Raw genomic sequence first — 14151 nt, forward strand, 5'->3', positions numbered from 1 at the left:
ACTGTTCATCTTACACCTGGTCATCCCCTCACTTCATCTCGACAGGTAGGCATTGCACTCTTACCTCATCACAAGAAAAAGGAACAGCACAGCATGACACAGGAAGATTGAGAGAAAGTCAGCATTCCTACACATGGTGTACCGCTCTGGTTTTTTACTTACTAGTCATGGTTGTTGGTTTCTCACTACGCCTCACTTTTAAATTAAACTTCACCACAGGCATGTAAGCATAGAGAAAAACAACATACAAGGTTTCCTACTGTCTGATTTCAGAATACGCTTGGTGCTTGGGAGGGATCTTCCGTAGGACAGGTGTAGTCAGGATTATTGCACTTCTCAGCAGTTACTGAGTTTAAATTGGGTTTCTTGGGCAACATAGTAGGGATTTTAATTGTTTCTGATTAGTTCTTTAATTATTGGCAAGGCAGATATACAGAGAGGAGGAAAGACAGAGAGGAAGATCGTCCGTCTGACGATTCACTCCCCAAGTGAGCACAACAGCTGGTGCTATGCTGATCCGAAGCCAGGATCCAGGAACCTCCTCCAGGTCTCCCACGCAGGTGCAGGATCCCAAGGCTTTGGGCTGTCCTTGACTGCTTTCCCAGGCCACAGGCAGGGAGCTGGATAGGAAGCAGGGCTGCCGGGATTAGAACCTGCGACCATATGGGATCCCAGTGCGTGCAAGGCGAGGACTTTAACCACTATGTTATTGTGTCAGGTCCTGATTAGGTTTATTTTACTGTGTATTTTGTAGCACCTTCGGAACTGTTCTACACATTGCATTTATTCCTGGTTTCCTTCCTCATTCCTCTTACTCTTCCCATGTCTTTTCCTTAAACATTGAGGAGTGGGTGTTGTAGCACAGCGAGTCAAGCTGCCACAATCCCATGTTGGAGACCCTGGGATCCAGTCCCACCTCTGGTTCCCATACACCATCCCCCTAACGTACACTTTAGCAAGTAGCAGGAAATGGTCCAGGTGTCTGGCCCCTGCCGTTCACCTGAGAGGTCTGAGTGCAGTTTCTGGCTCCTGCTCTCCACCTGCTTCTGGTAAGCACTTAGGATAGACCCACGAAGCCTGCTAAAATTCTCCATCAGGCCCAGGGTCAAGCCCTGTGAGGCCCTTCTCCCTGGGTCAACATCTCGCTGCCTCCTTTTGCAAAGACCACAAACAGTATATTGTCTAAATCCTGAGAAGCCAGACTCCCCAGTGAAGAGATGTGAGGACACTCGCCAATGGTCAGCCATCTGCAAGCAGACAGTACAGTAATGGCCTAACCGAAAGCAGATCACCACAGGGAAGGATTCCTAAGACTGCTGCCCAGGCGGGTGTCCAAGAGAGGGGTCCCTGCCCAACGGAGGGATGCAAGGAGGAGTCGGGGAATTCTTAGACTTGAGACGCCTCGCAAAACCTCAGCCCTTCTCCTTTCAGGAGACCCCACATCTCCTGGATCCCTTCTGGGAGATGAATCCCCCTTCCTTCTTGTCATATTCACTTGTTCACTTTGCAAATAAAGAATCTAAGCAACTGATTCTGGCATTTTAATTCTATGCTGAGCTGAGGGAGGAACCCACAGAGCTATGCCGGTTAACTGTCGAGTGAGCCACTCACTAGACAATCTCTCTTTAGCTCTCTCTCTTTCAAATAAAAACAAAACCAAACAAAAAGGCACAGAATTCTGGCTCCCACATTCTTCCAACTGGATCTAAGATTCAGGGTCACAGTATTGAAGAATTTAAAAAATTATTTTAATTGCTCATATTTATGGGGTATAGGCCATAATACATATATATGCTTTAAACGTGAGATGACTAAATCAGGTTAGCTGCTATTTCCATCTCAAAAAAATTAAAACATTTAAATTAACGCTGAATAAATGCACATAAATGAGGTAGGTAGTGTGTGAGATTTCGATCAGTGCGTCCATGTGTGCGGATGTCCTCATCCATGCTCTGTTTGGGGGCTCTGAGCTGTTCTTGAAGAATTTTAGAAGATCAGTTCACATCCATTCTGTCACAGCATGGCTTAGGAGAAAGTCTCCATGTGGCAAGAAACTTGTCCCATAACCGATTTTTTGCTACTTTGGGATTGTAGATGCTTCTCCTACAGCTGGCAGGCCAGACGGTATGGGCTCTGCCTCTTTCCTGAGACTGAACTAAAGTGTCCCTGGCTTCCAATGTCACACCTTTGCAGCTTGTAATGGCCTTTCTGAGTGATCTCCTAGGCAAACCGCTGACCATGTACCACATACATCTCTTGCTGTCGTGGTAATGTGACAGTCAGGAATGCAATTTTTAAAAAGAATGAATGCAGCTGTTGTGTTTCTCACTTCAAGGGCAGCTCCAGCTTAGCGAGGAGGGGGCGGGAAGCAGGTCTTAACCGAGCCAGGAGCAAGGAGGGTCTGTAACAATTCCTAGAATCTCGGATCACTTCTAGGCTATGTCCTGCAGATGGCGCCATTGCCACTTCCCAGGGCGAGAAGTGAGCGCTTCACCTGCCAAAAGCGCCCGAGTTGGCTGAGCCAGGGGATCTCAAATGATCAGCAAAAGCTGCTGGTCCGGCTCTCCTCAGATACCCTGCTGGAGCGCGCCAAACTCGGGTCCTTCTCCAGGCTCGGCCCAGGACTGTCAATCACTCTCATCTTGCAGAAACCCCTCCCTCCTTCATTTGGCATCCCCAGGGTCCTCACGTACTTTTCTCCTGTCTGCCGACCCGGGGTAGGGGGCGGGAAAGCGGGGTGTTACAGGAAGGCTCTCTGTGTGCGCACACCCTCGTGCCAATCCCATCCCCTTTTAGGTCACTTCCGCACAGGACCCCAAGTATGGCTCTGGATGGAGCTGTCTGCCCACAGGGTGGTGGGGAGCCTACAGGGCATTCCAACAGGAAACATGTCAGAGCCTCTCTCTTTAGCTGGAAGTGGTGGCAGAAACACGGGAACCGCCCCCTCCCAGCATGGGGGTAGAGGTCCAGACTGTACCTCTTTAAGAGTTACTGATTTAAAAGGGAGGGAGAGAGAGAGAAAAACGCTCCTTTGTCCTCAGGTGCACACCTCAAATGTCCAGCAGAGTTAGGGCTGGGCCAGGCCAAGGTCAGGTCCTTGAACCTGCTGACTCCCAGGCACATTAGCCGAAAGCTGGATTGGAGGAGCAGCAGCAGAGACACGAATCAGGAGCTCTTATGGGAGGTGAATCTTCCACATTGCAGCTCAACACATTGTGTCACACAGTGCCCTGAGCTTTAAAGGGACAGGTGATGGGGGAACCCAGAAATATTCAGGGGGTGGGTGGGGGAGCAACCATGCTGATCTAAGTTTCTTAGTGGTGTTGTATTTATAGTTGCATAAAACAGTTCCAGAATTTTTTTGCAGGGAGCCCAGGCTTGGGCTGCCTTTGCCATTTTAAGTTCAGTGCCAATGTTAGCACAGCTTGGAACTGTCCCGTAATGACCTCATGGTTGTAGCCAGGGCTGGGGTGAGGCAGGCCCTTCCTGTGTCCTTCAAGCAGAGCACCCTGAATCTCCCCCCTGCCTTGTCAGGCCCATGGTGGGGGCCGCAGGCCCTGCCTCTGCCTGATCCTTTTAGCTGGCCCCTCAAGGCTGGTCACCTCCTGCCTGCAATACTGCCTTATCCTCATAACCCTCTCCGTTTTCTCTGCCTGGGCTTCCCTCCTAGTGCCTGCTGCAGAGCCAGCTACGTGCCAGCTTTTATAACACAGCTTTTTCCTATAATTTTCCTTGACACCCAACAATCTTCCTTTACCTTGCATTCATGACTTTCAGTCTCTGGGCAAATTCCGACCCTCCTCCCTCTCTCCAAGGTCCTACCTTCTGTCTGGTCCCAGGACTGAAGCCTCCTACCTCTGTCTCCTGAAAGGGCTCACTCTCCTCGGGCAGGGCCGGACTGTCCCAGCTGGGGCATCACTGCTCCTCCACCCCCTGGGCACTCGGCACACTCCCATCTGTGCTCTGGAGATCTGAGTGTCTTTTTTTGTAGCAGGAACTCAGAAATGGAGATTTAGGTTTCTTATCTCCCAGGGATGGAGGGAGTATAACACGAAAAAGATGCTCACCTTGGGAGTTGCTGGACTGGGAAACAAGTAATTCTCATTCTCTCTCGCGCACACACACGTGGGGTGTGCATGCATGAGAGCATACGTGTGCAAGAGAAAGAATGAGTGCATGGAGGACAGCTCACACCTGAACTCACTACAGGCAAAGAGATGCCAGTTCTGATCCCAATGGGAAACCACAGCAAAAGCTACCAATTGTGTCACTTACACCTGTTAGGAATAAGGCACCAGAAGAGGGCAGGAAAGGGCTCAGGCTCCTTGGACAATTCCCCCGGCTAGCTCCCAGTGTCAGGTCCTAGAGACACAGCCTCCTGTGTTAGTCACGCCCTGGGAAGGGCTGGGTTTCTACCTTAGATCTTTGAGAAACCAGTTACTGGGCGCTTCCACAGCACCTGTGGGGAGCTGAGTGTTTCTAGCCTTTGAAGAACCACAGGGCCTTCCTGGGTCGCTGGAGCTGAGAGCAATCACAGGGCCCTTTCTGCTACTCGGATCCCTGGAGCTAGAACCTGGCACGAGGCTGAGGTCCAGGAAACTTCACCAATGCAACTCTTGTTCGGGGAAGACTTTGGGCTGAGGCAGCTGTCCTTCTGCTCCCTGGAAAGTAAATATTATTATTTAAAAGAATCTTTATTGGAAAGGGAGATTTATAGAGAGAAAAAGACGAATCTTCCATCTGCTGGTTCACTCCCCAGGTCACCACAACGGCCAGAGCTGAGCCAATACAAAGCAAGGAGTCATGAGTTTCTTCTGGGTCTCCCACACGGGTGCAGGGTCCCAAGGCTTTGTGCCATCCTCTACTGCTTTCCCAGGCCACAAACAGGAAGCTGGATGGGAAGTGGAGCAGCCAGGACTCAAACTGGCACCAATATGGGATCCTGGTGCTTACAAGGGGAGGATTAGCCAATTGAGGGGGCCCAGTAATTACATCTGTAAAGTGATCATTTCTTCAATTTGTTTCTGTTTGAAGAGGAGCTTTCCAAATTTCATAATATTACATTAACAATGTTAAGGCAGGTGTTTGACTCGGTGGTTAAGATTCTGCTTGAGGTTCTCGCAAACCATTACCCAAGTGCCTGATTGGAGTCTTAGCTGCTGTGTTTCTGATCCAGTCTCCTGCTAACACGTGCCATGGGGAGCAGCAGGCAATAGCTCAAGTACTCCATGTCAGGCGGGTAATTAGGAATGAACAATTAGGGACACAAGACCCTCCTCCAAGGGTAACACCAAGCACCCTGCTCTCTACTTTGCAGTTGTTTTTTAAGTATCCTGGTGAGATGGAGCTCAGCCAACCTAGACATATCTAGTTTGTAGTCACATGCGCAGAGGGTCCCAAGATACATGACTCCCAGGCGTCCATCACAAACGCCACTCATCAACGTCTTGGCCACATTACTAATCAATGCATCTCATGTGTCAGGGATGAAAGCTCACACCAGGAAGAAAGGAGATGACATGTTCTTGCTACCGGCCCATCCCACTGCTGCAATATGCGTCAATAAGATCTTGTTGTAGCTGCTCTACTTTTGTTTCTCTGACCTAGGGTGCATCATTCTGTTGAGGAGGAACGGAGGCCTGCCAGCCACTGCTGGGGACAAGGCAATCCTGCCACCATGTAGGGGACTCAGACTGGGTTCCAGACTTCAGGTCTCTGCCTGGCACTGACCAGTCCTGCTTGTTGCAGGCATCTGAGAAGTGAACGAAGGGATGGAAGAGCTCGCTCTTCCTGTTCTGCCTTTCAAATAACGTGAACATCAGTCTATACTTTATTACAAAAAGATCAGGTTTCGGCCTTAAAAAGGATGCCATTTAATTGTGAAACCGTACGTGCTTTAGGACAAAGGGTTACAAGATGGTGGACTGGATGAGGCAATTCATCCTAACCTTTTTTTGTTGTTGTTAATTGGAAAGGCGGATATACAGAGGAAGATCTTCCATCCAATGATTCACTTCCCAAGTGAGCGCAACAGTTGGTGCTGCACTGACCCGAAGCCAGGAACCAGGAACTTCCTCCAGGTCTCTTATGCAGGTGCAGGGTTCCAAGACTTTGGACCATCCTGGACTGCATTCCCAGGCCACAAACAGGGAGCTAGATGGGAAGTAGAGCTGCTGGGATTAGACCCAGCGCCCATATGGGATTCTGTTGTGTTCAAGGCAAGGACTTTAGCCTCTAGGCCACTGCACCAGGCCCCATCCTAACCTTAATGAAAGAGCTATTACTGTTATAACACAGCTTTCCATCAAATGAGCACGGCCATCAGGGAGGGGTCAGGTTTTGGCAGCCACTTCCATAAACACCAAGAAGATGAGGCTCTTCTGAGTTTCATCTTTCCCCTCCCCTCCAACGATGTTCCATCATTGACACTGCAGCCCTGGGATTTTTCACCATCTGGAGGACTCTAACCCCTTAAGATTGGGGATATTTCTATATTCAGGGCCTTACAGTTACATTCCTTCAGCATGGGGGTTTTAGAGCAAAAGCAGGCAATTCTTTCTACCAGCTCCATGGGACTCTGCTTTTGTAAAAAGCATATAATTTCAATACAACAATCACGGGAACCACCTATGTGGCCTCCAATTTACCACTTCACTCCTATTTCCCACAGGGTCACACGCTGAGTAATGGACCGAAACACCAACCTACATGGCTCACATTTCCCTTAAGCCTTTGGTTACTGAAAATAAAGCTAAGGGGGAAGAGAACAGCGTCGTAGAGCACGGTGTCTAGCAGCGACCGCCACACTCGGAGCTAAGGACCCCTTTTTGGATGGAGGGAGCAAGCAGCAGCAGCAGCTTACTCTTCCGGTGTGGCTGCAGGCTGACCGCTGCGCTGTGAGTATCCCTCAGTGGGAACCATCCTCCCTCTCCCCTGCCCTCGGAGCTGGGAGAAGACCTCACCTTGGTGACTCTGAAGACATGGAATTGTTAAAGCCTACAGACGTTCATTTTGCCGAAGTGCCCACGGCCACACACCCTACCCTGACTGAAGGACTCAGGTGCTCCGAACACGGCAGGTGCACCTGGCCCAGCTGCACCCTGAGAAGCTGGGAGGAGTCACTGACTGTTGCAAACAGCTCCCCAGTGCCCAGATCTTTATGCATGAACCATTCTTGACTCACTGAGAGAACTCGAGGATCAGAGCAGGGGCCACAGCACAGGCTCAGGTTCTAGGGGTTCCCCTCCCAGAGGGCTCCTCCTTCTACTAACTCAGCCCAAGGCCTGCCTCCCTCTCCTTCCAGGCCCTTTCAACTCTTCATCTCATTTCCCCTTTTTAAAAGACTAATTTGTTTTTTACTGGAAAGGCAGATCAGTTTTATAGAGAGGAGAGATGGAGAGAAAGGTCTTCCATCCACCGGCTCACTTCCCAAACGACCATAACAGCTGGAGCTGAGTGACCCAAAGCCAGGAGCCAGGAGCTTCTGGGTCCCCCATGTGGGTGCAAAGTCCAAAGGTTTTGGGCCATCCTAGAATGCTTTCTCAGGCCACAAGCAGGAAGTTGAATGAGAAGTGGAGCAACCGGGATGTAAACCGGTGCCCATATGGGATCCCAGCATTTGACAACTGAACCATCGTGCAGGGCGCTCCTTCTCATCTTCAATCATCAGGCTTCCCTCTAAGGCAACAGGTTAAATGTCCCCTTGAGTATCTCTCGTTCTGTGTTAAACTTTGAATGATTGTTTCTCTGGTTTGGCAGTTACGTTCCCCTCCCCCTCACCAATGTCCAAATTACCTAGAGAGTTGGAACAACACAGGTGTTGCATATAGACATGAGTATACTGGTGTTTCGGTTCTGGCACTTTAAAAAAAAAAGATGTATTTTTTTTTTTATTATAAAGTCAGATATACAGAGAGGAGAGACAGAGGAAGATCTTCTGTCCACTGGTTCACTCCCCAAGCAGTTGCAATGGCTGGAGCTGAGCCTATCTGAAGCCAGGAGCCAGGAGCTTCTTACAGGTCTCTCATGTGGGTGCAGGGTCCCAAGGCTTTCGAGCCGTCCTCGATTGCTTTCCCAGGCCACCAAGCAGGGAGCTGGATGGGAAGTGGAGCTGTCAGGACATGAACCGACACCCATATGGGATCCTGGTGTGTTCAAGGTTGAGAACTTTAGCCACTAGGCCACCACACTGGTCCCCCCCTTTTTTTCTTTCTCTGCAGTTAAGGAAATGAAAGCACGGCGACATTGCCAGGCTCATCTTGCTAAGACACGGGAAAGCAGGGTCAGAGATGAAAGTGGAAGCTGTGAGAAAGAATGGCTGTCTATTCAAGACCAGTCCTCCTGTACCCCACAGTCCAACACGGCAGCACCTGACTTCCCTTCCCGATGCCATTTTCACCACTTGACAGATGTTTCCACTACTGCTACCTTCACTCCTTGCCAAATGTTCTTTTTATTGGAAAGTCAGATATACAGAGAGGAGAGACAGAGAGGAAGATCTTCCATGTGTTGATTCACTCCCAACCATCTGCAACGGCCGGAGCTGTATCTATCCAAAGTCAAGAGCCCAGAGCCTTTTCTGGGTCGCCCACGCAGGTGCAGGGTCCCAAGGTTTGGGGCCGTCCTCGACTGCTTTTCCAGGCCACAAGCAGGGAGCTGGATGGGAAGTGGAGCTGCCGGGATTAGAACCAGTAGCCATATGGGATCCTGCTGCCAGGACATGAACCGACACCCATATGGGACCCTAGTGCGTGCAAGGCGAAAACTCCAGCTGCTAAGCTACCATGCTGGGCCCAGCTCCATCAGTATCTAAGGAGCTTGTCTCAAAAGGCTACAACAGCTCCCTGAGCCCTTGTTTCCCCAAATGTTGCAGAACACAGCACCTGTCAGGGTTGCTGTGAGGATTAAACAATGTGAGCCAATGGCCGAGGTTACAGCAGGTGGCTAAAACACAGAAGCTCTGTATTTTTACTGTTTGGGATCCTTTTACATGGTCGAGGAAGGCTTCATCAAGATCCTTCACTTACATAAGTGAATTCACGATGAAATAAATAAAATCTATTAAAACCATACACCCTAACAAACAAGAATAAAACAGACCAGGTGAAGACAGCAGGGTTGACTAGATGACAGCTCCTTGGGTAGTTAATCTTACATCTTTCTGTATTTATTAGACACTTTTGTAATAAAGGTTAAACAGTAAACGTATTAAATATAGATTCGTTGGGAAGAAGGGAGGTTGAGTATTACTTTTCCAACAGAAAGTTATAAACATTTGACCTATTCATTTTCATGCCTTTTGTTATCACATATTCACTGATAAATGAAAAAAACGTGAAAAGCCATCTTCGCTCACATTCGTAAAGTTCATGATAACCTGACAACAATCGATATGGAAAACAACGGATAAGCATAAATCTTTACTGAAACAAATGTAGGTAAACAGCGTCAAACTTGTCTATAGCTTAGACCGTTGAGTGGGCTGTTCCTCAGAAGAGCCACTAGGGGCCGCTACAGATCAGCATTCCAGACAAACTGCCCACTTGACTGGCAAGTGAGACACACTCAGGGCCACTGCACCGCAGGTCTGGGACGGCCTATTTCAGCACAAGCTGCGAGGCCCCGCTCTGCCAGGAGCGAGCACCAGCTGCTGGCACCACCACGAATCCTCTGGGCTTCGTCGCTCAGTCGGTGTCCGCGGGGGCTGGCGTGCGCAGAAGCGGAAGGTTCTTCTCAGCGCTTTCTTTCTTTTTTTTTTTCAAAGTTGTATTTTATTTATTTGAAAGGCAGGATGGCAGTGAGAGGCAAAGAGGGTAAGAGGAGGGTCTTCCATCCACTGGCTCACTCTCCAAATGGCCACAATAGCCAGTGCCTGCAATTCCACAGCATTGTTCTGGAAGTGGAGCCTTTTCCTGCTGTTTTCGCAGGAGCGTTAGCAGGGAGCTGGATCAGAGGTGTACCCAGACGGGGAGCTGGGAGATGGGACGCTGCCATCACCAGCAGGCAGCAAGCAGCTTGCTCACCGCACCACGGTGTTGTCCCTGACTTCTTTCCTCTAGTGATAAGCCTTATTTCCAATCCCTCATTCACGTCATCAGATGTTCGCAAATACCTGCATACCCCTGATGAAATCAGTATGTATACATGCAAACCACATGTTCATGGACATATACAGGTTTAAGTGTCCCTTACTCAAAATGACATTTTTGGATTTCTGATGCCTTCAGATGTTGGATTTTATAACGTGGATTTGCATACATGGAATATCTCAGGGAGGGGACTTGGGTGTGGAGACGAACTCACATGTTTCCTAGGCACCTCACATTCGACCACGCACCTTACACGCACACACACCTCACACCCAACCACGCACCTTACACGCACACACACCTTATACACAACTTGACTTTTCCTGTGGTCCATCCCATAAAATCAGAGCTCGGAGTTCCCACCTGTGGATCACACTGGTGATCCAAAAATGGATTTGAGGTTTTCAGGTTAGGGAAATTCAACAGTGTAATGAAATCAGACTGTTTGCAGGTAGGAATTCCCTTTACACACTCTACATGAGTTTTACTCCACTGCCGGTAGGTGCTGGGACAGTTCCTAATACTCAAAAAAAATTCTGTTATTGGTTGAAATGCTTTTGCTCACTAATACACCCCATTGTCACAACAATCTTGAAAGGGTTCGCATCAATCCTATTGGGAATGCGGGAAGCACCTTCTGATTTCTACTTCCATTTAGGCACAGCAGAATATCCGCATATAATATGCAGAATGCTCATTTTCAAGGTTTAAAACCCCAATACCAATATCCAATTTTCTCCTGCAGGCATTTCAAGGTGGCACCCAGTTGCAGCCAGACACCAGGTGCAACCAGCCTCCCCTTCTGTCCAAGAGCTGAACTGCCCACCTGCCAATAACACAAAGAGTGGCAGAATGGCCTCAGGAGCCCCAGATACTTTGTTGAGAAAAAACTGATGCTCCCTGCCTTATCAAAACCCAGGGTGCAGGGAGGGCCACCGCCATATGCACACGGTGCCATTGTGGTCAGGGTCCCAACGACACTCTGCCTTCCTGTGCATTCCATTCCCATCACCAGAAGTGCAGAACCCTGAGAATCCACCCACTGCCTCTTAACACTGCAAACAGTCACCCGCACCACTTGGCCCAAACGTCGCACCATCAACAATGTTCTTGTGTATCTTTTTTTTCCCCCTTTCTAATTTTTCCCATTTGCAATCAAGGTTATGTATCAGTCTTTTATATGTCAAAGATTAATTTAAAAAGATAACTTTGGCTTCTGAAATACCAAGCATGCCACCGGCCACTCTGCATGACCTTCTGACAATCAGAACTCAACTCTAACCCCAAGCCACGTGAGAACGCACAGAGCCCCTTACCCTCTCCACCTTGCACCATGTCCTAAATGAACCCTTTCACATGCTTCAAATGCGGTCTCACCTTTCCAAAGAAATGCTGTGTGGACACAGCGAGAGCGTCGAAGCCGCAGGCTGCCTTCCGCAGCTCCCCACGGGCCCAGCTGAGCAGCCGGGCTTGCCGCTCACACCTGTCCTTCAGCCGCTGCACCAGCTGCCTCTCAGCCTCACGGGCCTGTAGGTCAGGCCTGCTTGCAAACCCATTCCGAGGGGCTGTCGTCCTCTGCTTTGGATATCCTAGAGAAGCACATAAAGCAAACGAGTCACTTGTGAACAAGAACTCAACACAAGGAACAGGTGGGGAGCCCATGTTGGCGACAGGTCCTGACCCCGGTCAGCTTTCTGCTAACAGAAGGCCCTGGGAGGAAGTGGTGACGGTTCAAGTGGTCGGATCCCTGTCACCCATGTGGAAGATCTGGATGGATTCCTGGCTCCTGGCTGTTGCAGGAATCTGGGGAGTGAGCCAGCAGATGAGAGATTTGCCCATCTGCCTCTTCCTCTCAAATCAACTGGAAGACAAATCAAGTGTGACGACAGCTTCTAACACAAGCAAAAGAGAGGGAGCTGCTCATGCTTGGCCATTTTAAGGCTTAAAAGGAAAAAAAAACCCAGATATTTATTTGTACCATTCAACGTTTTATGGCTGGAGAAAGGATAATAGTATCACCAAATTCATTTCAGTGTCCAACACTTCTTCAAAGGCTGTTTAGAAAAATTAGTTGCTTTAATTTTCTTGAGGGGATTACTCTTTGGCTTGGATCCCGGTAGACATTTTCAATCAACGCAGGTGAAAGACAAACTTAGAATAACCCCACAACTTTTTCTTTAAAAAAAAGGGTTTACTCAGAGCTTTATTGGAAGAAATGGTGCTAGTACAGTAATTTTGGAAATAACTTCATGTTTTAGTGGGAGAAATAAGAGGCATGCTAATTCTATTAGCTTTCAAGACTTTAAGACAAAAGTGATCAATACAGAACAAAACAGTTAAGAGAAAAATCTGCTGTGCTAAACTTGAACTGGTTACATCATCGTGTAATCAGGGTATCACAAACAGGAAGAAAACTGTTGCACCACTCTCGCCTCTGAGCAGGTCCAGAAGCAATGACCTCCCAGTTGCAGTCGATGCTCCAAACCTCCATATGTTGGCTTCTGTATACTGTTTTTCACTAAGAACAATGGAAACTCCTTGGATAAACAGTTCATTCCAAATAGAACAGTATAAGGCAAGCCTTGGGTTCCTAGGTGTTAGAAATCCCTCTAAGGTTGATGGGGAGCGGGGGGTCGGAAGTCAGAGGGCAGCTTGAAAGGGCTCCCTGACCAAAGCTGAGACAACTTGATCATCAAAACTATATTGGTTACAAGTATTAAAAAATATAAACAAGAATGCATGAGTGGTAACCATCCCCAAATTAAAGGCTTTTTAAAAATCTCTTTACCTAGCAACCTCTTTTTTTAAGATTTATTTATTTTTATTGCAAAGTCAGATATACAGAGAGAAGGAGAAACAGAGGAAGATCTTCCATCCAATAATTCATTCCCCAAGTGACCACAACAGCTGGTACTGTGCAGATCCGAAGCCAGGAGCCAGGAGATTCCTCCAGGTCTCCCACGCAGGTGCAGGGTCCCAAGGCTTTGAGCCGTCCTTGACTGCTTTCCCAGGCCACAAGCAGGGAGCTGGATAGGAAGTGGAGCAGCCAGGTTTAGAACCGGGGCCCATATGGGATCCTGGTGCGTTCAAGGTGAGGAATTTAGCTTCTAGGCCACTGTGTTGGGCCCACCTAACAACCTCTTAAGAGATACCAAGGAGCAATATCTTGATGTCCCTTCCCTCTTTAGGTGGTTGGTCTGATGACCATCTTCAAGTTCAGGTCCACCCTGACTATCTTGGCTGCCCCAGTGCCCTATCAGGTCCTCTCCCGCATGTCTGCCCAGTGACTGCATACTACCTCCATGGGTAAAAGTTCAGCCCACGCCACCGGCACCACTTACTCTCATGGGAAGTCTTACTTGTTGTCATCCTTCCCAGTATTGGTCACTATGGGGACTAATCTGTGTAAATGGGAGGCAATTCCTGATCTGTGAGGACCTCCTTCTGCCAGCTTGCTCTCCACGACAACAAGAAGGAAGTCTTTATTCCTGACCCTGATCCACAAAGCCCCCTGAGGTCTGGTTCCTGGCAGGCAAATGAGAGGTGCTATGGGAGTCAAGGAGGAAGGAAACGAAAGGTATGCCTGGGGTTCAGGACAGGGACTGGGGGCACAAGGAGAGACTACTTTTAGGCTGACAATGGAGGGAGGAAAGGCAAGAAAGATGCTCATCTATCCATCCACCCATCATGGTCAGAGGCCGACAGGGAGCAGGTGTATTTCTGGGACACTGCAGCTCTGTGTGAGCCTCTCAGACATGAAATCCGCTAGCAATCGGAGAAGTTTTGCAGTTGTAGTTGACCATGGATTTACATCTTTAGGGCACATTCCTTTGCTCCAGCAAATCATTCTCCTTTATGGAGAAAGAACATGGATTCCGACCATCACCACCACCACCATATATATATATATATGGCAAAGATTTATTTTTTTAAAGATTTATTTATTGGAAAATCAGATATACAGAGAGGAGGGGAGAGGGAGAAAGTTCTTCTGTCCAATGATTCACTCCCCAAGTGAGCACAACGGCTGATGCCATGCTGATCCGAAGCCGGGAGCCAGGAG

At 48.7% G+C, this 14151-nt stretch overlaps 1 protein-coding gene across 3 annotated transcripts in view; it reads right to left on the reverse strand.

Annotated features, from left to right (window-relative positions):
- Positions 1 to 14151, reverse strand: part of MTUS2 (microtubule associated scaffold protein 2) — a 319619-nt gene that overhangs the window by 98956 nt on the left and 206512 nt on the right. For all 3 annotated transcript variants that reach the window (XM_040979842.1, XM_040979840.1, XM_040979841.1), the window contains one exon: positions 11466 to 11677. In XM_040979842.1, coding sequence (XP_040835776.1) covers positions 11466 to 11677 — 212 coding nt within the window. The remainder of the gene's footprint in view (positions 1 to 11465; positions 11678 to 14151) is intronic.

This window comes from Ochotona curzoniae, unplaced genomic scaffold, assembly GCF_017591425.1.
Source record: "Ochotona curzoniae isolate NIBS_2020 unplaced genomic scaffold, NIBS_Ocur_1.0 contig_3332, whole genome shotgun sequence".
NCBI lineage: Eukaryota > Metazoa > Chordata > Mammalia > Lagomorpha > Ochotonidae > Ochotona > Ochotona curzoniae.